The sequence below is a fragment of the Oenanthe melanoleuca genome, chromosome 4 (genome assembly GCF_029582105.1).
Source record: "Oenanthe melanoleuca isolate GR-GAL-2019-014 chromosome 4, OMel1.0, whole genome shotgun sequence".
NCBI classification, from domain to species: domain Eukaryota; kingdom Metazoa; phylum Chordata; class Aves; order Passeriformes; family Muscicapidae; genus Oenanthe; species Oenanthe melanoleuca.
In genome coordinates, this window is record NC_079337.1 from 53,075,618 (window position 1) to 53,097,520 (window position 21,903).

The 21,903-nt window shown below is 35.4% G+C and overlaps 1 protein-coding gene across 1 annotated transcript in view; it reads left to right on the forward strand.

The window, feature by feature from the left end:
- Window positions 1-21,903, forward strand: part of ADGRA3 (adhesion G protein-coupled receptor A3) — a 50,216-nt gene that overhangs the window by 22,710 nt on the left and 5,603 nt on the right. Inside the window, exons 7-15 of the mRNA XM_056490342.1 lie at window positions 594-807; window positions 1,713-1,877; window positions 8,563-8,764; window positions 11,853-12,002; window positions 14,420-14,581; window positions 14,856-15,059; window positions 16,197-16,410; window positions 16,543-16,751; window positions 21,493-21,617. Of these exons, the coding sequence (XP_056346317.1) occupies window positions 594-807; window positions 1,713-1,877; window positions 8,563-8,764; window positions 11,853-12,002; window positions 14,420-14,581; window positions 14,856-15,059; window positions 16,197-16,410; window positions 16,543-16,751; window positions 21,493-21,617 (1,645 nt within the window). The remainder of the gene's footprint in view (window positions 1-593; window positions 808-1,712; window positions 1,878-8,562; window positions 8,765-11,852; window positions 12,003-14,419; window positions 14,582-14,855; window positions 15,060-16,196; window positions 16,411-16,542; window positions 16,752-21,492; window positions 21,618-21,903) is intronic.

Below are 21,903 nucleotides of genomic sequence, written 5' to 3' on the forward strand. Positions count from 1 at the left end.
TTGATGATGGTGGTTGTTAGTTTGTAGAAACAAAGGGTGAGTAAATCTCTTAATAAACACCTTTTCCCTGCTAACCTGTATTTTTCAGAGATCTTTACCTAAACATCACAAGAGGAATCAGAAACTGATAATTTCTTTCCTAGGTCGATATGTGACTTACTCTAACCCCAAATTTCAGAAGCTAAAGGATCCTCATTATATGAGTTACTTTCCTGTGTAGTAATTCTATTCTTGATTAGCCTTCTTTTTGTGATAAAACCATGACCAACTTGCTGAACTTTTTTTTTAATATTGGAATTATTACAACTGTAAAAATAAAAACTCATATGTTACTGTGATTTTGAGTCCTAGTGAAAGGAACTAAAATGCATGATTACATTTTTCCTTCAAATGTGTATTTCCCACTCTCTTAGATGTGGGCTAGCAAAAGAGTCTTGAAATATGTTGCATTAAAGGAATGCACATTTTGAAAAAGAATACAATGATAAGCCATATTTTTCAATATCTGATGCATTAAATTTTTCTCCTCTTTTGAAAATTAGGTATGTAACAGAGTCTTGCTATTAATTGTGGTTTTATGTTTTAAATTCTAGAACCACCACTTGAATTACCATCCTTCTATATGACTCCATCTCATCGTCAGGTTGTCTTTGAAGGAGACAGTCTGCCCTTCCAGTGTATGGCTTCATATATTGATCAAGACATGCAAGTCTTGTGGTATCAGGATGGGAAGATAGTGGAAACTGATGAATCCCAGGGTATTTTTGTTGAAAAAAACATGATTCATAACTGCTCACTGATTGCAAGGTGAATCCATAGTGAGAAAATGTTTTTCCTGCTTCTTACTTTCTGCTCTGATTTAGTGACTATTTCATAACCAAGAAAACCTTTCTTGTATCCTCACTGCATGAATATGTACACAGAAACATCCCTAGTAGAGAAGTAATCTTCACACATCTCCTATTAACAATAAAGTTGGAGAAAGGAAGTCCAGAGATTTGGTAGGTGACACCTACATGCTTAAAATAGGATTAGCTAGAAGTTGCACTTGGGTTTTAATTTACTGCAAATTTCACCCAATGCATTCCTTTAAAATATGTTTGTGGTAGGATATATTCATTTTCATGTCATGTTAAAATGACGAAAATTTTGAAAACAAGGCATTTAACTGAATTGGATTCGTTACTACTCTTTTTGAGCACACCAGTTGTTCTCCAGCAGACATCTGTAAGTGTAATTTATTCTGCCTGAAGCAGATTGTTGACTTATTCAGCATCTACAGAGTGGTTATATATTCTGTAATTGTATTAGAAAATTAGAACTTCAGTGTTTATAACAAATAATGCAGTTGGGAATTTATTTTAATTTGGCCTTTTTAAACAACTAAAAATTTTGTCTCAAATAGCAATAACACTTGGGGCATCTGGACTTACTGCCTCTTCTTTCTGAAGTCTAGGGACTTCTTCCTATGGCTGTTTATTTTTTGTTTCCTGCCTTTGCAAAATTGAGAGTCCAAAGAATAGTAAATACTTCACTGTTAATTACAGTACAGTGAGATGTAAATAGCTCTGGTTTTATAAGATCACTCATGGCTGTATGTAATTTAATGTTTCTTCCATTGTCTTGCTGTACTTAATTCATCTTTTGGTAATAGTTTATATAAATGTTTTTGCAAGACCATTTGGTTGTATTTGTTTATTTTGTCTTTCCAGTGCACTGACAATCTCAAACATTCAGGCTGGCTCCACAGGAAACTGGGGTTGTCATGTACAAACCAGACGTGGCAATAACACAAGGACAGTAGACATTGTGGTGTTAGAAAGTTCTGCACAGTACTGTCCTCCAGAGAGGGTTGTGAACAATAAAGGGGATTTCAGGTTGGTAACCTCAGGGTTTTTTCAGAGTAAAGAAGAATCCATTTAATTTCACTTCTAACTAAGATCTTATGCTTTAAAAGTGCCTTTGTGGATGTTTGTTTATAAATGGTGTGTAATACTTTTTTAACTCTTCTAAATTACTATATATTGACAGAAGTGCATGAAATTATAATATGAGATGTTAAGCTTTGAGCCTGGTAACACATGCTTGAAAGATATTGAAACTAACTTATGATATTTGAAATATATAAATGAAATTATTGGAATAGTTAAACTTCAGTAGATTACCTTTAAGATAAAGTTAGACCACATATTGAGAGGGGGATTTCTGTCAGGTTATCATTCTCATTTTAAATGCCTTCTGCTCCTAAATGACAAAATCACTATATAAGAAATATAAAACATAGTTTGGATCTTTTTCCCCCCTTGAGTATTAAACAATAAGGATGGTGCTGCTTTCTTTTAATGGTTTTTGTTACTGTGTTGGGACTGGTAGCTGTGATATTCCATTGTGTTGAGTACTGCAGAGTATTTTATCTTTTGTTCTTACCTCTTCACCTGTTTTCCCTTTTCTGATCTTTCTGCTGCTGGTCACTCTAACAACACATTCCTGGAGGTGCCAGCTGTAACAGATAGCTTCTGTATAGATTCTCTGTATGTAAGGTAATTCCCTTTATGACTACTCTGTGTTTTACCTCCCTGCAGTAGTTCCTACTGAGAATTAGTGTCTGCAATAGCATTGTGTTCACTATGGTGCATAGGATTTCCTAATGTTGTATAAACTGCTTTTATCCACTCATTTCACTTTCCTTATGCTGCTTGGCTGTGTTGATCTTCTGCTTGGTCTTTTGTTTACAGTTAGAAACCTTTCCTTTCCCTGTGTGCATTAGAGTTTAAGTCATGTTCTTTGTATACAGCTAATCTAAGATCATGTATCTTTTATATTAAGAAATGAAAAGTAAGTTCAACCACGTTGCAGGGACATAATTTTTGGGGGGAGGGGAAAAAAAAGCTTTCAACTGTAGAAGACCTCCAGCTGTAGCAAAAACTCACTTAAAGTCCAGGCTGAGAGCATTATTTCCAGGCTGATCTCCTTTATGTTCATCACTTGGACAATTTGAGAAGGGCGAATATGAGGAACTGTTAGGAAGGGATTTAGTGTTAAGATCACTTGCTGCACAGAGGCAATTTAGAATTACTGAAGAAGTTCACTCCAGCATTGTAAGGATTTATTTATATATGTAACTTTGTGCATGTTCTCTTTTTACACTATGGTTGTTTCAACTGCAGGGATAAGCATTACATTAGAAAAGGAGAACTTCCTGCTTTAGATAAAAGCCGAAGAAAGTCAAACAGATGCAGGTTGTATTCATCAAAGAACACATCTATTTAAATCACTTATGCATTTTTTTATGATACAAGTGTGAATTGTTCTTCTTTGATTTGCCATTAGAGGTGAAAACAGATGGTAAAGGCTTATTTCAAAGTGTTTTCCATTAAATTAACCTGTGCTGTTCAGTGACTGTTCAGTGTAATAGGATTTACCCCCTCTGGAATTCAGTAGAAAGAAATAAGATTTCAGGAAATGTTCAGCTTATCAAAAAGTTCACTGTGTCTGGGTTTACTATAGCAGACTTCCACTTGTAGCTAGGGTAGAGTAATAATAAAGAGTAATTTTTCACCTTTGAGAGCATATGGAAATAGGGCTTTGACTAGTGAGAAAATGGTTCTGAGCAGATGGCTGTAAATGATCCTAGGTGAATTTGATTTTATAGTTTTTTTTAGTTGGAACTGATTAGTCATTTTAGCTTGGATGGTGTTTCAAAACTGGCATCTAGATTTTTATCCCTGCAGAGATGGGATGGCAAAGAGTAACGAAGGATAGTAATGCAAAGCGTAATGAAGGAGGGTGTTTGTCTTCAGTGTCTTTGGTTCAGTATTAGTTCAGCATAGTTTGTAAAGGTTAGGCAAAAACTTCATGGAATCTATTCTCTTTCATTTAAATATTCTAAATCTTACTCAGATAATATCCCTGAGTATTTTGCAATCAATGATTAAATTGAAAATACAGTTTGCATGTTAAAATACTTCCATTCAGTAAATCATTTCACTGATGTGTTTAGCTTAGTTTTAGTTTAATTTTATGCTGGTAGTTGATAGAATTATTTTTTAGATATAAGAATTATCTTTTTGAAAAGTGTTACTCATTTGGTGTAATATATTTTAAAACTGTAATTATGCTGAATTTAGAGATCTACTAAGATGTAATAAAAAGAAACTGGACTATCTGTAAATGAATGAAATTATGATATAAAAACTCATTGTAACTGAAAGTTACTGTTGTTTAAAAAATGAGTGCTTTCAAAACAGAATTAATATGTATGAAGGAAAGGATTCTTTTATAATCTCGTGGTCTGCCTTTTTCTTTTCCCCTGAAATGAAATTAAAGTGCTTAAACGTAAATGAACCATCTTTTCCCCCAAAGCTGTCTACACTCATGTATATGTGATAAATTTTGAGCACCTAATTATACAGAGTAATGAAAGAAGAGTGTTAATACAGCCCAAATTTGCACTTCTACTACCAGTTGGGTAAACTGTGAAAGATGTTCAAGCTTAGACTACCAGGAAATTAAGAATACAATCAAACTTACATGACCTTTGTTTGCATGTAAGAATTCCATGCCATTAATCACCTTTTGAGCTCTGCTGGAAGGATGTCCTCTCTGGCAGCATGGAAACTGGAGAATGCCTCTTTAGCTGATGTCTTACAGGTATTGGGAGGAAATAGTTAATGACTGAGAATGGTACAGCTTAACATTCATTTAGCAAAACTAGGGAATAAGAGAAATGTAGTTAAGGCTAAAATCAGTTCCCTTATCTCATTCACTGGGCTGCAAAGAAGCTTGTATCTACACAAGGGGTTTTGTGCATGGGAGAGGAAAGAGGATAATAGATGCTGTTGCTTGGAAGCATTTCTCTTCACTGTGCATTTGTATTGTTTTTGTGATGTGAGATTACAGCACAAAGCTCCTGAGTTTTAAATTGCCCACCTTTTATGTCTTGTTTAGTAGAAAGCTTTCTAAATCATTATACAAATAATGCATTAGTCTTTATAGTAGAATGTTTCTTTACATACCTGTATTTGTTCTAAAGGTAGCATAGACTATACGACTACCTGGCATTGCTTGTGTTCTTTTGAGAAGATCATGGCAAAAGATGATAAAATGGGAGATAAATGCAAAGTAAACTTAGGGAGAGTAAAAGGACAATAATGAAAGAAAGAGGTAATAAAAATAGGGAAGTGGTGATAAGAAGAGGGAGAAAAGGCAAACAATCTTGTGCTAATCTAATAACCTTTGAAGTAGTGTTAAACACTGCAACTCTCACTTTTTTTCTGTTTGATGACACTGAAGTTCTAGAAGATATACATATATATAGCTTAGAAATAATACTTTTTTTAAAGCATAGTAATTAAAGATCTCCTAAAAAACTTTACTTTAGAGTCCTAGTCTGAGAAACAAGAGAGAAACTGTTTTCTCTTTTTCTACTTCTTTAGCACTAGATGTGAACAGTGAGAAAAGGAACAGCATGTGCCATATTTCAGTAAAAATATTTTTCTTGGAGGTTGTGTCATAAAACCTCTGTCAGAACCACAGAATTTAAATTATTCCAAGGCCATGTGACACTCAGTCTGTAAGGTGATACATTCAGTGAAAACTGAGCTGACCACACTTTTACTGTAAATGCTTTGGAAAAATACAACTTTTAGAAAACTGTAAAGACAGAGACAAATACCCCTTTCAAAGTGGCATCTTTGATGTGGAAACTTAATATAAAAATTTCAGCATTGAAAAATGGTTTTGGAAATTATGTTTTGATACTCCAGTGGCAGTGTTTCTGGAAACTTGACTCTGCATTCTAAAAGTGGAGGTTTGAGTATATTATGCAAGGTATTTGTGGGCCTGCATGCCTTGTAACAGCTGTGCCAGCTGATTTATTAGTTGTCCTCATCTGCCTGTTTTCTTTTTGGCTTCGTTCTCTGAAGCCTTATTATAGGAGCACAGAAGTATTTCATCTTTCTACTTGTTTTTCCAGTCTGTGTTGAATTAGAGTTTATTTCAATTTGTCCCTACTGACATTTCAGAGACTTGCATGTGTACGTGTATTGTATCCTGCTGTCCTTCCCTCCCTTCCCAGCAGATGCATAACTTGCTCTCTCCATTATCATAGTTGGCCAGACATGATCCAGTCTGATGTTTTGTTAACTTTCTGAGGTGCATGTAACATTGCACTAAGGTTACTACTGAAATTGTGGCAATTCACAACAATACTGTTGCAATTTTTTTCTGAAGAAGATTTTTGTCCTTTCTTTTGCCTTCTTCTTTACAGTTAAAAAGATGTTAAAATCCTTATGTTATCACTGCAGAATCTATACCTATTCTTTTACTTAATTTACATTCTCTTAAACACCGTGATGTGGTTACAGGCATTCAAAGTCAGTGCTAATTATTTTACAATTTCTTTCTTCTTTAAATACCTCCATTGTCACCAAATCTGGTACAAGATTTTCTTTCTGGTATTGGTCGATGGTGACACTTCTCTTAATTACTTGAAGTGGCTGTTGAGGTTTTGAGTGTATGTGAATGAGTATTTGCTGGGCTGGATGAAGCTCTGCTGGATACCCAAATAATCTTCTGTCTCTTCTAGTATTCAAATACTCTAGTGATGGTCATAATAACAAGTCTCCATTTCTTAATGAAATAATGTCACTACAATATGGAGACCTGATCTGTAACATAAAAGCTATTACAAAAGGTAGTAAAATTCAAGTCCTTGTTTCCTAGTTTAGTTTGTTGTACTTATCATCTAGTCTTAGTTCTCTCACCAACTTAGAATTCTTTTATGGTTGTTGCAATGTCTTGTGCAATACTGGGATGCCACCAGCAGCTACATTTTTGTTACTTCTTGCCCAAACTTCAGTAATTGTAAAATGGCCTGAACTAAGTGTCTTTTTTCCATTACTGAGCATGTTACAATAGTTCTGTTGGAACTAATTAAGAATAAATGGGAGTTTAAGGTAGAGAAGACTTCTAGTATACCCTGAAAAGTTTGTATCTTCTTTCAGAATTGAGAAATGTAGCCTTTTGCTATAGTCCATCCCTGAAGTTAATTCTCTCTTCTTAGGAAGAGCTGTGATAATTTCTAGCATCTTCAGTAAGAGGTGTTACTAAACTGAGGGAAAATAGTGTTGACTTCAATTTTTGTGTTGGTGATAGTACTTAAATTTTTAATTTCCTGGAAATGGAGCATTCTTCAAGGTGTTTTCTTCATCCACTTGCAAACAGAGAAATTTTGTTTTTTTCAAATATCGATATGTTCTTAGCATTTCTTAATTTCAGTGATAGTGGTGAATAAACGACCATTTACTAAAATGCATTCCAGATATAAATGAAAACTTTAAATCACAGTGTAATCTGCCAAAATTTGTTGTTTGACAATTACAGTTTTTGGACTCAACTGCTTTGTACAAGGCCCTTTGAAATACCTAAAATTTAGAAAAACTATGTTAGCTCTTAAGACTCTTAAAGGAGCTTGACATAATGAGACTATAGAAAGCCTGAGATGATCAAGTGAAGCTCACTTGCTCTCAGTTTTAGTTAAACTTTATATGTTGGATTGTTAAATTTGAGATACTGAATATTCTGCAATTTAGATAGGTATGCTTTTTACTTCTAAAATGTAAGAATTAGTGCTCTAAATGATAAAATAGCACTTATGCATACAAGCTTATGCATATAACTGGGTAGAGAGCCAGAAGCCGGGGCAGGCAGACTGGCTGCTATTTCTTGTCCCTTCTCTCTGCTCAGTATTTCATTTGAATTCAGGAATGATTTTCTTCTGTTTTATTTTTTTCTTGGATCAGTTCTGCTCTAATGAATAATCAGTGCATTAAAGATATATTGCCATTTATTTTCTGGATTTTTTTTTTTTTTTTTGTTGTTAGCTATGTTTGTACAGATGAAATATGCAGTAAAATTGGAGGAGAAAGTGGAGAGCACCTTAGGGGTTTTCTTAAAAAGGGCATAGTTTCATATACCTTGAGTGAAAGGAGTTCTTTTCTCCTTTCTTGACATTATGAACAATTTTTTCCCCATTAATTTTGATTTGGTATTTTGTTTGCCAAACTGGTCAGAGTGGTTGTACTACTCCTACTACTGTTTTTTGAATAATGCAGATACAGTCTTCTGTTCATACCTGCAGTTTGGTACAAATATGAATGCAGTTGTTTGGAAGTTGGATTGATCCTTGTGTAGAGGACAAGTAGAAAGCATGACTTGTTTTTATAGTGTTATCAGTGAATTTTTCATGAAGTAGGCAAGGTTTTTTACCAAAAAATGGTAAACTATTTTTAGTTGTTTTATAAGCACCTTCTTCTCTCCACCTGAAACCTCATGAAAGAATTCAAAAAAAGCATGCTGGCATTAGAACTCATTTTGTTAATAGACACAAATATGAACAGCTTGAAAATACTGAAGATGAGCCAAGGTGTGCCTCTAAATAGTTTAGAGATGCTTAGTTTTGAGTGTCTCTTTATTTCATGTTGTAGTGCTTAATCCTTTTATTTACTTGTCATGTAAATTTGTCTAAATGTGAGGGATTTTTTTTTCCTTTTGACTCCCCAGGTGGCCCAGAACATTGGCAGGCATCACAGCATACCTGCTGTGCACACGTTATTCTGCTGGCAGTGGGATATATCCTGGCAACTCACAAGATGAGAGAAGAGCCTGGCGCAGATGCGACAGGGGCGGGTACTGGGCAGACGAGGACTACTCCAGGTGCCAGTATGCAAATGATGTGACTCGAGTTCTTTATATGTTCAACCAGGTAATTAGTGCATTTCTCTAAAACCAAATTATGAAATCTGATTAATGAAAATAAAACTCAGAAGACCCTTTATCTTCTTTAAGGTGGAAATACTGGTGGTCTAGATAGATTATGATGGACACATGCCACTGACTACAATACTGGAACTTGTAGGTTTAGGTTAAAAGCTTGATTTAATATCTCTTTTGAGTGCCTCTGGATTGAAAATTGATTCTTTTTACTTATCTAAAGCAGAAGACAATGGTCATGATTATTTTTGTCAACTGGATGCCCTGTTCTGCCCAAATCATATAAAGAAATAAGGCAGGCTTAATCTGTAATGGAGAACAGCTCTTTTTGTTACAGTAGTAAAGAATAGTCACCTACTTACTACTCTGCCTTTATTGCTGTAAACTTTTGATAGATTCAGTGTGAATGATGAGTTAACTAGAGAAAGTAGTGAGTATTCACTGGGCTTCTTTGTCTGGTAGCACTTACCAGGATCCAAGAGAGTATTCTAGAATGAAAATTGTAGCTATGAAACAAAATTTTTCAGCTCCAGGTACCTTTTGAGGTTTAAGCAGTTAATGCACTCTTCCACTAATGCTGTTCTGTAGTGATGTACACGGCCTTGTCTGTATAGATGCTGTGTTGAAAATTGCTTCATAAAGCTTTGAACTTCTGGTTTAAGCTTCTTTTCTAGCTCGTGCAGTCAGACCACTTGTATGGATGAAACAGGTGAAACCATGGAAATACGGGATTTTTTTGGTGTGGTGTTTTGGAGTTTGTTTGGTGGTTGGTTTTTTGTTTGGTTTTTATAAATAATGCTTGGTCACTGGAGTTGATGATGTTGATAGCACCACTTATGTTTAACATGGGGCTGTGGTGCTTGTCTGTTCCCAGGGCAGGATTTCTACATCTTGTGTGGGTTTGGAGTGTTCCAGTTGATCTCACATTCTTTTAGGGAAAATTTCACACTACTGATCTGAAGCATGTCAGCCCCTAGCTGGGCCAATCAGATCTAAACTGGTATTTTCCCCTTGGGATGTCTTAGATTTATACACACAGTGAAGTCTTGATGTCCAGTTGATTGGGCTAACTCCAGTTTGAGGCAAAAGATTTGTACTGACTATTGTGGAAGATGGGCTGACTTGCTCCCTCTGCATTCAGGAACTTCCTGATGCTGACATAGCTTTTTGTTCTCCAGCTCTGATTCCCTGAGGACTTCTGAGTGCTGTCCAGCAAAGATGGTAGGGGTGAGAGTGAAAAGGAAAGAAAGGCTGTTAACTTAGAGGTTGACATAACTATTCTGCTTTACTGCTTTATATTCCTACCACTAGAGGTACATGCCATGGTTTGGTCCCATGAAACAGGTTTGAGGGCTCAAATGAAGAGTGTTCTTTCTTAATGACTGGTTAACAGGAGAGAGATGATGCTGGGGATCACTATGTCCTTTTCTGGGACACAGAAGGGTTGAGTGTTAGCTTAAATAGAGCTTCGATGCTGCTGGTTTGCTTTTTTCTCACCTGGGAAGTCACATTTTTCTGCAAGACCTGTGACAACTCAAAGCCATTCCTGCTTATGTACTGTAGCTCAGCTGCTCAGAGCCTCGATAACTTAAGCTTGTTATAACTGCTTTTGGTTAGCCAGTGTTTTTCAGGTTAAGAATGTTGCCAACTTTGTGTTAGGAAGTTTAAAATATAAGAATCAGACTGGTATCTTCAAAAAAGCAAAATGAATCATTTTCATGTGTGAAGTAGATATAGTTTCTTCTTATCTACTCAAAAATAAGTGTACACAGGTATTCTGTGCTGAAATTTTTTTAAAGGAAAAGGGGAATGTTTTGGGTTTGGAAGTTGTTTTTACTTACGAAAGTTGCCTTCTTTTTATGTGTAGTAGGTCTGGAATTTTTAGCAGTATTCTGCACAGAACTTTCTTGTCTCTGAGACCAATGTTAAATGTAATCGTATTACAAGCATGTTTATAGCCTTTGAACAAAGGTAGTTGAGCTGTTTTGAACATCAGAACTTTGCCAAACATTTAAAATCAAGTAAAATTCACATGTAAAATAAAATGAAAGCTTCTTAACGTTCTACAAGAGCATTCATATTCCAGTGTCCCTGTTTGTGTATTGAACAGGTACAGTTTTAGGTGAAAAGACATTCTTGATTAAAGAAAAAGTTCAAAGAAATTATGTAGAGTGTCTGAATTTGAAAGTTGACTTTGTTCCATATGTATTAGGACTTTGAACTTCATTTGCACTTTAAATGCATGATTTTTAGCATATTGACAAAAAATTCTGTTAGTCGCAACGAAATTTATGTACGAGTGCTAAGACTGGCAAGGATAAATATATAGTTGTGCTTATGTAGCATTTTTCAAATTCAGTAGGGCAGACTAGATATCTCCACACCAAAAACCAGAGAGAGAACCTCTCTAGTTTGGATTATCATGGATAAACAGCATCTGAACATGAGCAGATAACATTAGCACAGCTTTCCACTGTACTGTGTAAAATTTCCCATTTTTGATCCCTTCTGGCTCAGGCGTGTTGTTGTTGTGTATTATTTAGTGAAGAATTTTCCAGCATGGTTTTTGTTTCAGGAGTGAAGTCATGACCTTTGTCATAGTGAGATCTGTCTGGGATTTTTGTGTGTGTATGCTATTCCAAGTGCTTCCTATAATTACAGAATTGAGAGTGAATGCTGTGGCAGTGGTGTGTTTGAATTGGTTTGGCTTCTCTTGCTGTAAAATGCTGTAAAGAGCTTTGTATTCTCATGCCTTGGCTTTGGTAAAAATGAAAATAAGCAGTTGACAGTACTGGTTTTGGGGTTTTTTCTTTTTTTTTTTTTTTTTTTTAGTGTAATACCTCTCTCCCTTCTAGGACAACAGCACAAAACACAGTTTCTGACTGCCAGTATGAGCAGTGGTTCTCTGGCTTGTAGGAAATGTTTTTGCTTACAGATAAGGTGGTGGTACTTAGCTGTTCAAAACACTGTGATCCCTGTGAGAATTGCTTTCCTCTTTGGATCAATGCTTGTTTATTAATTGGTGAAGTGTTGTCTCTGTCTTGTCCTTTTTCAAATGCTCATGTTTGTTCTCTATGTAGATGCCGCTCAACCTCACTAATGCAGTGGCAACAGCAAGACAGCTCTTGGCTTACACAGTTGAAGCAGCAAATTTTTCTGATAAAATGGATGTCATTTTTGTGGCTGAAATGATAGAGAAATTTGGAAGATTTGCTGAAAAATATAAAGAGGTAACTGGATAATTTGCCATCGCTTTAAAGATAATCAAAGTGTTTGTCGTTAAGTATTCTGAGCAATGAAATCTTCCCAACATTAGATGCAGGCACTGAGTTAGTAGATTGCCAGATTCTATTCCATGTTTTTGTTTGTTTAGTAGGTCCCTGAAGTTGCTGACCCATGGTCACAGACTTTGCATTCGCGCTGAGATGATCCAGCATTCACTGGACCTGTAATGTGAGTAACACCTCTGGTCAGCACTGGAGCAGGGAGATAGGTACAGTAAGTCTGTTTTTATTTAATATGGAGTGGGTCACACAGGTTTTCATTGGTATGTTCTTACCTAAAAACACAAATAATGAAAGCCTCAGAGATCCTCTCAATATTGAATAAAACAAGACTTATCTTCTCCCCTTCCACCATGATAGACTGTCTTTATTCAATATTGAGCCATATCTCTAAGGTTTTCAGTACTCTTCTGTCTTGCAGGATATAACATAAGACATTAAAACAAAATCTTAGAGAATGCTCATTGTTGGGGAGAAAAATGCAAGTAGTTGAATAGTCCCCCCAGTGGGTAGAAACTCTCTGTTTCACTGCTGAACAGAGGTTATATTGATCTCACTGTACAGTGCATGTTGGGAAGTTGGAGAGCACATTGCCTTAAAGTTAAATTCGTAAAAAAAAAGAAAAAAGAAAAGAAGCCAAATTTTCCCCATCTACCCCCAGCAAACCATAGATGCTGGTTCTATATCCTTTGCAGAATTCTTTAGAGGATTTCATCCTAGACAATGGATCTTTTTCTCAATCAATTTGTTTTGAATCCAGCCTGTGATTTGCTGGTATATTTAAGGAACATGAGTACATTTCCATGTAAAAATTTTAGTAGCTATTAATGAGGTTTGATTTCTTATCAGGTTATTACTCTACAAACTTGTTCTTGACGCTGTTGTTCATATTCATTCACTTACACTATCTTCTTATTTGTTTCCTAATTTGTGCTAAAGTGGCTATTCTGAAAGATTAGTATGGTAAATAATAAACAGGTTCATATAATAGCTCTTTCATATCAGAAGCAGCAAGACAAATGTTCAGAAAGTTCTTAGCAGACTGTCTTAATTTGGAATACAGCTGGAAAAGCTTGTTCATACTTCGATATGTAGGAGAAAGAATAATGTGTAATGTATTTTAAAATAAGCATGAATCATCTTGAATTCTGCAACTTGAGGATGTTAAGACTGCTGGTTTATTCTAAAATCACTGTCTGTTGATGTATGAAACCTGGTACCATTTATCAAGTAATAATATGTCATGATAAGCACTTTCAATTAATTTAACTTTGTTGAAGATTTAATGAAAGGACTACAGCCTGCAAATGCTGCTTAAGACTGTGTTAGTTACGAGTTTTTACTGACTGTGACCTCTGTTCCTAAGAGAGCCAGTTCTTAAAATAATAAATACTTTTGTATTCCAATTTTTGCCTTTAAATGTAAAGATTCAAAAAAAGAAGAGCAAATTGTTGTGTTCTCTCCTTACTAGTAATATTCTGAAAAAATAATTAGGAAGCCTGCATAGTAAAGGAGATAAGGTAGGGTGAGGAAGCTTTCTCTCTTCAAGCAGAAAATTCCTGTCCCTAAATTTAGGAACTGTGAATTGCATTTCAGTCAATTCAACTAAAAATTATACTCGCTTTTGGTGAGTATTGTCATTGCTCCTTAAATGTTGTGGAAATCTGGTATAGGTCAATGTTGTCAATGTAGGTGTTCATTATTTTTGGTAAAGTGGCCTAAATAAATAATTCCCCTTTATAGTTTGTATTTGTTTTTCATACAGAAGGAAGGGTGGGGATTGTGAATGTAAAACAATGTAATCTATGATTTGAAAGCAGCATTAGTATCTATGATTATTTGCTGTCTCTCACATAAACCTGTGACCTGAAACAGTCATGCAAATTTGAAGGCAAACAAGAAAAAACTTTGACTTGCTAAAAGACAGCAAAACAGAAGGGTTGTATGCTAATTTTTGCCTGTTTTAGTCTTTTCCAATTATCTTCGGTAATACATGCACACTGTATTATTGTTGATTTATAGTTTTAGTTTCCAAGTTAATTCTAAATAGTCCTCTTAAGCAATTAGTACAGTAGAAAGTGAAGTATTGCACCCTTACCTTTTAATAAAATATTTATCATGGGTTTTTTTCCTAAGTACAGTATAAACAATATAAACATGTTGGCATGACATTTTTCTTCAGTGGGGATAAATGTCCGAGTCAAAGTATTTCAGGATCTCAACATGATGAGGTGATTGAAATCGGAGCAACCATTTTCCTTGTGCTTTTTGTGCTGGCAACTCACTTTGTGTTTTCTGCTAATGACCCTTCCTGCTGAATTCTTTCATACCTGTAAAAGAGTCTTACTTCTCTTCCATGTTAGCTTGGCGACGTCATGGTGGACATAGCAAGTAATATTATGTTGGCTGATGAACGTGTTCTGTGGATGGCACAAAGGGAAGCCAAGGCTTGCACCAGAATTGTACAGTGTCTACAGAAAATTGCCATGTATCGGCTTGCAAATGGAGCTCAAGTTTATTCTACTGTAAGCATGAATTTGTTTATTTATTTAGAAGAGGTTTTGCTCGCCCTTGAATTTGAATAGCTTTTTATTTTTCTTAATAGAAGCTGGCATTATCTGAGATGCCTACTATTTCTGAAGGGAGTAGAGCAATACTCTGAAAAGATTTATACCTGCCACATAAACTGAGATGGTTTTCTGGATGTTTTTCTGTGAAGGCAGAGAATCCCTTTAAGATTATTTATTATCCTGTCTGTGGTGTGTAAAATCATTTCATGTTTGATTTTTGTTGTCACAGTATTCTCCAAATATTGCTCTTGAGGCCTATGTAATAAAGGCTGCTGGTTTCACTGGGATGACTTGCACAGTATTTCAGAAAGTGGCTACATCAGACCGTACAGGACTCAGTGATTATGGGAGAAGAGACCCAGATGGAAATCTAGATAAACAATTAAGCTTTAAGTGCAATGTTTCAAATACACTGTCAAGCCTGGCTTTAAAGGTGAGCTGCTCTTCGTTTGCCTACTGACTTTGTTATAGTATATATGAGTAATTTGGCAAGCAAGTTTATTGTTATTAATTTCTACGGTTAAATTAGCATTTTTGTGTAATCCAGAATGACTAAGAAGAATTAAAGGGGTAAAGGGTAATAAAGCTTGATTATAAAACAGTTGTTTTAAAGGACACAACTTTTAATAAGTAGATGTGGTTTTCTTCATTGTAACTTTGGAAGTTGAAAGATCCTTTCAGACTTTTTCATAAGTATGGAAATCGAGATGTTTCCTAGTTTGTAATAATCTATCTTTATTTTTCTGCATTTTTCACCTTCATTACATATTGAATCAGACATTAGCAGTCTCCTTAAAAATGTGAAATATTCTGCTCAGAGTAACACTGTAATTAAGCATGAAATAGAAGATGGACCCGAGAGGTTAATTTTGTGTGTGCGTGTGCATGTACACTCACATGCACACACATGTATATATTACATCTATATCTGGGTGTGTATAAAATGAAAACACTTCCATAAAAGTGTTTTTTCAGTTATATTCCCCAATTACCTGTTTATTTTTAGCACTTAAATTGCTTAATTGCAAGACATATATTACAATTTATACTTACGTAATTCTATGAAATTATATGCACGCTTCTCATTAAGTATTATTATATTGTATACATACATATGCATATATACATATAATATATGTATATATATTATATACAGGTACAAACACTCTGTTTGTATACAACGTTTTGTTTTGAATGGTACTAGTGGACAATTGCAGCCTTTCTGCTTGTGTTGGTTGCTGCTTCTAGTTGCTAATAGTCAAATCTGGGAAAACTCTCTTAGTACTTTACTGATACCAACTTTACTCTCTGTAAAAAGTAAGATAACTACTTAAGAATATTTAAAAAAAGTTAAGAATCTTAACTTTTTTTTCTTTTAAAAATATTTTAAGACTTTAATAACCTGTTTATGCTATTTTATTATTTGGAAGCACTGTCAAATAGGTTGGTCATGATATATAGTCTGCTGAATTAATTAATCTCTGACTCTACATATAGAGGATTTGCTAATTTAATCTCTGTAAAGAACATAATTTTCTCTTTGGAACTCTAAAAATCTGTTTGTTTCTAGAACACAATTGTAGAGGCCTCTATCCAGTTGCCAGCTTCCCTTTTCACCCAAAAACACAAAAGAGAAATCAGACCAGCAGATGAATCTGTCTACAAGCTTCAGCTTATTGCATTTCGCAATGGAAAGCTTTTCCCAGCAACAGGAAATTCAACAAATCTGGCTGACGATGGGAAACGTCGTACCGTTGTAACTCCAGTTATTCTCACCAAGATAGGTTTGTTTTTATTATTACTTTTTTGTGATCTTTAGTAAACAGTTTTGACTCCCTAGCTTTGATCAGTGTGTATCCAGTAGAAGGCTTTAGCTGATGAGAAATTGATGTGCCCACACGTTTCCTTTGCAACAGACGGATCAAGCGTAGCCAGTCACCGCGTGCCGGTCAACGTGACGCTGCGGCGGATTGCGCACGGAGCAGATGCTGTGGCAGCTCAGTGGGACTTCGATCTCCTGAACGGACAGGGGGGATGGAAATCTGATGGGTGTCGCATCCTTCTGTCTGATGAAAATATTACAACCATTCAGTGCTACTCCCTCAGCAACTATGCTGTTTTAATGGTATGACACAAATTCAGTTTCTTTCTGGAGCTTAAAAATGTTTCAAAATACAGTTCTTTTTGGTTTTTTTTCTTGTGTTAGGGAAAACAAGCATCCTCACACTCCATTTCAAGTAAAACTAAACATAATAAATATACCTTTAGTTTTTGCTTTTGTTGATGTAAATGTTGAGGTAAGATGAGGTTTTAGTGGAAATCTATCAAAGTATAATTAATTGGGTAATAAATAATTAATGAACAATGATATACTAGGAAAAAAGTATTTCCATATGCAAAGTACTATATTACAGGAAGACATTTTAATAAGTTACTTAATCAAATTAGTTTTTATGAACTTTAGTCTAATAATGATAGGTTATCTTCAACTGTTACTGCTTGTTATATTAAACTATCTTCTCTGTGTTAGATTAGATTTTTTGGCTTTGTCATTTGACCAGGAGTGTTCTCCCAAATATTTTTTTCTGTTATCCATAACCAAAGACAGCTACTTAATTCCAAAATAGCTGTTAATTCACTATTATTTAGGTCTGTTACCAGAAGACATCTGTGGAAATGAATAAAAGATCAAAACACTTAGTAACTATGAAAAATATTTTTGAAATATGGCTGAAAAATACTGCCTAAAATCTAAGCATATTGCTACCAATAAAATGGTTAATCAGTTCTGAAATATGGTGATAGAGGAGACACTTTCTTTTAGTGCTCCTCAGTTGTGAAACTGAATTTCTTTTTTGTCTGTTCTCAGAACTCTTAATTTCAGTATCTGGCCTGGGAAGCGTCCCTTTTTATAGATGGTGACTGCTACCCTGCTGCAGTAATCTCTAGAGATGCTAAATTATAAAATGTGATACATGAATAGGGTGAACTTGTAGTAAGCTGTAGTAATGAGAAGTATTCCGAGGTTTAGGAAACACTGTTAAATATGAATTTGGTATGGGTTTTGTGGCAGTTACTGTGTTCTGTGTGGAATTAAATATATATTTTTGTGTAATATACATGGAAGAAAGAGGACTCCTTTATGATGATTAGTGGGTTAGAAGTTGATATTTTTCTTTAGCAACTCAGATTTTCAAAAATCTTCCTCTGAAGGGAATTAAATGGTAATTACCAAGCTAAACTTACATAAAATTGATTTACATGCCAAGCTTTTTAAAAGAGCTCAAAGAGAGCATCTTTTCACTTTACTTTTGAGGGTGCTGTTTTAAATTACTTTCAACTTTCACAATCAAGTAAACTTTTACAAGTAGTGTTCCTTTCTTTGATATTTTTAAAATACATAATCCTGTCCTAAAATTTAGTAGTGATTTTTTTCAAAAGAATTAAACTTCATTTCTTTGTATAATATTCATGTAAAGAGAGATTATACTTTAAATTGGTCACATTTCTGTCACCTGGAGGAAGAAAAATGAAAAGCTCGTTCAATCTGCTTCTATAAAGACTATTTCTGAATCAATGCATGGTAAGATTGTATGGATATCCTCTTGTGAATTACTGAGGGAACTGCTAACAATCAGCAATCAAGTTAGAGAAGGGGGCAGTTTTCTTCTTTTTCTGTCAGTAGCTCTTGTTGTATACTCAAAACTAGTATTCCTTAAATATTTAGCCACTTTCCAAAATGTTAGGCTGTAGAGACTGGAGAGGAGGAGGTGAGTGGAGGGGCACAGAATAACACTCATCTGACAGATGTTCTTTGCACACAGATAATACATTGGAGAGATTCTGGATGTCTCAGTGCTGCTAAAAATGGTTTTCATGATGCCTATCCTATTGACCAAAAAAGCCATAATAGCCTATTTCATTTCTAGACTCCCATCATGTTGTGAAAGTCTGGGTTCTGGTCTTGGGCTCAGAGGAAGTTCTTTTGGATTCAGTTTTAGAAGTCTGCTCTTTAATCCAGCAGGTGTCATTAGCATCAAATACATGAAACAGCAGTGGCAGGAGGGACCTGAACGTGGTGGTTCATCATCCTGGCTGGATGGTGAATGACTTAACCAGAGCTATTTCACTCTATTTTAATCTACTTTACTTTTGTATGTATATGTGTAGAAGAAAGGAATTTGTAGTGTACTGACCTTCTTCATACATTTCAGAACATACAGTCCCCTGATAAGGAAACACATCACTAAGTGCCTGGTTTGCTGATCTGGTGATTAAGGCAGATGCAGTTGTAAAACTTTGTATTTATTTGGAATTATCTTCACCACTGTTTAATAATAGAAGAGATAAGCTGAAGGCTCAGCTGAAAGCTATTACAGGCTAAAAAGAGGAAGTAAAGCCCAGCAATAGTGGTTGAGAAGAAACAAGAGTTCTACTAATTAACTGTAAATTCCCTGGTATTCTTAGTGCCATCTCTACTGTTATTGTACTGTAATTCTTTTTTACTTAATAATTATTTAGGATCAGTTTAGCTCAGAAATAACATGATTCTCTTTTTACTTGGTCTGATGAGAAATGTCAGTGCAATGGATAAAGAATTCCATTGGTTGTAGGGTCAAGGCCTTAGCTATCTAGGCAAGACACATACTGAGTTTCCTCAGATGCCTCAGAAGGTTGTTGTAAATCTTGTGATTTTGTAGCTCTCATTCCTGAAATTCACACTGATACATACATGAGATGCTGTTACCTGACACCAGTCTGGGAGCAGTAACCAGAATTGTCCTGTAGTTTCTATTGCCTGGTTCTCATGGGCCAGGTGTGACAGAACATTGCTCATGCTTGTAACAGTGAGTTCCCAGGGATCCCCAGCTGCATAACAACCAAGGCATGGGTAGTGTTGAAATCAGATGACACTGGCTGCCTGAGGCATAAATTCTTATGATCCTTTTCCAGGTGCCAAAGAAAACCAAATAGATAAGAATCAAACTGACAACATGATTAAATTAGTTTGAAATGAGGTTGTTGAGTTAGTTAGGAATAACGAATTTATATTTTGATGAAAGAACAATTGAAGGTATGGTGAAGAGACTGTTGACTCCAATTTAATTGTAAGCCTCAATTCAAAAACCCTTTTCCTGTCCTTGAAATCAGATTTCCTATCTTAAGCTTAAAAATATCACTGCTTTTTCTCAAAACAGACTGAAACTTCCTCCTAATCTTTTACTGTTCTTTCTTAATGCTAAATTTTTTTCTCCTTTTCCTCTGGACACTTTTGAACTTTACCAACTCCAGAAGTTTGAGTGACTCACACAGAATTATAGGAAAGAGACTTGTCTGTAACCTGTCCATTAAAAAAAAATTACTTTTCTTATTTTTTTTTTTCACTAATCATAGTTAAATAAATTTACTGTATTTTGTGCTGGGGACTACAGTTTCTTTTGAGTTGCCATGTCTTGTCTGTCTCCTCCCCACTCCTGGAACTCTAGTAGATTGTAACTGCTTCCAAACAGAATTATTTATTCTTTTCAGTAAACAAAAATGTCATTCTGAGGTGGATTCAGAAAATTTAATTGATGCTATAGAGCTGTTGAATTCTCTTGGAGGTATCAGCCATCTATTCTGGTCAAACAGTAATCATAGAATAACAGTCTGGTAGGAACATCTGGTGCCATTTGGTCCAGTTAACCTGCTCAAAGTTTGACTGCTTTTAAAGTCAAATCTTACTGCTCCAGGTCATATTCAGTCAAGCTTTGAGTATCTCCAGGGACGCAGTCTCTCTGGACAGTATGTGACCACTTCAGAATTTTTCTCCTGTGTCTAATCAGGATTTTCTGTGTTGCTGATACTGTCAGTTTCCTTTTATTAATGGGTGGTTCAACTCCAAGAGGAGTTTGAAAGAGTTTGACTTGGTCTTCTTTATTACCATCTCAGTAGGTAGTCTAATGCAATAATGAGATTTCTCCTCTCTTCCTTTTTTTCTTAAAGATAAATGACATTTTTTTAAGCCCCAGACTTCTATACTGTATAGACTGTATACTTCAGCCTGGTAATTACCCAGATGATCTGTTAGCCTTGCTCCATCCAGGATGTCAGTGTCTTTCTTGTGCTGGGGAGCCTCAAACTGTGAGTTCTGCAGGATGGTCTCAGTGCTGAGCAGAAGGGAAGGATCAGATCACTGTTTGCTGTGTCAGTGCTCACACAGCAAAGCGTGTCCTTGGGCTACAGGTGACACTGGTGACTTCTGGTCAGCTTTTGTCTACCACTAACTCAGGTTGTTTTCTAACCAGTGCAATGCTCAGCCTCTATTTTTATTGCATGGGGTTATTCCATTCCAGATGGAGATCCTTTAACATTTTCCTTTCCTAGGTTTCATGTTTTATCAACCCATTTCTCTGTCTCACCAACATCCCTCTGATTATCCTCCAATCTGTTAATTGATCCCCCCAGTCTATAACATTATCTACAGACTTGCTGAGGGCACTTCCTGTGATGTTCTTTGGGCTGTTAAAGAAGATAATTACAACTGAAACACACAGTTACTCCACATCTGTACATACAGATATTTTAAGATGAAGAAAATAGGTGTTTTTATAAGCTGCTAACCTCTCTGTATCTTCAAGAATATATGAAGTTGAACTGTTTTATAAGAACTGGGACTCCATTTATAAAGGTCAGCCATAATAGCAGATAATTGCAGGAGAAACCCAGAAATAACAAATAAATAATTGGAGAGTTATTTCAGGACAGGTGGGAAGGAAGACATTACATCTAGAAGGTATCTGTTACTTCTTGTGTTCCCTTTGTCATTCCCTCACCCTCAAAAATTAGATATGGTGGACTAATGTGAGTTTTGTTTTTGTTTTCAGGACTTGACTGGAGCTGAATTATATACACAGCCTGCTGATCTTCTGCATCCAGTAATTTATGCCACTGCCATGGTTTTGCTGATGTGCCTGCTGATGATCATGGTCAGTTACATATACCATCACAGGTAGGAATCAAAATTACCAGACTAAGAAAATAAATTTGGTCATGCTTAGGACTACCTTTTCTATTTTACTGGAGCATGTTGTAGTAATATGCTTTCAGTGTTTTTTCCCTATAAAATTTGTTGGTGCAAACTAACAGTTAAGCAAGTAGCTATTTCATCTTTCTTTAGTATGATAATTTAGCTCTCATAACCATGTCTCTCCTTTAATTCTTCATTTTGCTTCATTATGAAAGAAGAGGCCATTCAAGAATAATGGTAGAATTTAACAAACTGTTCAGCCTGTTAC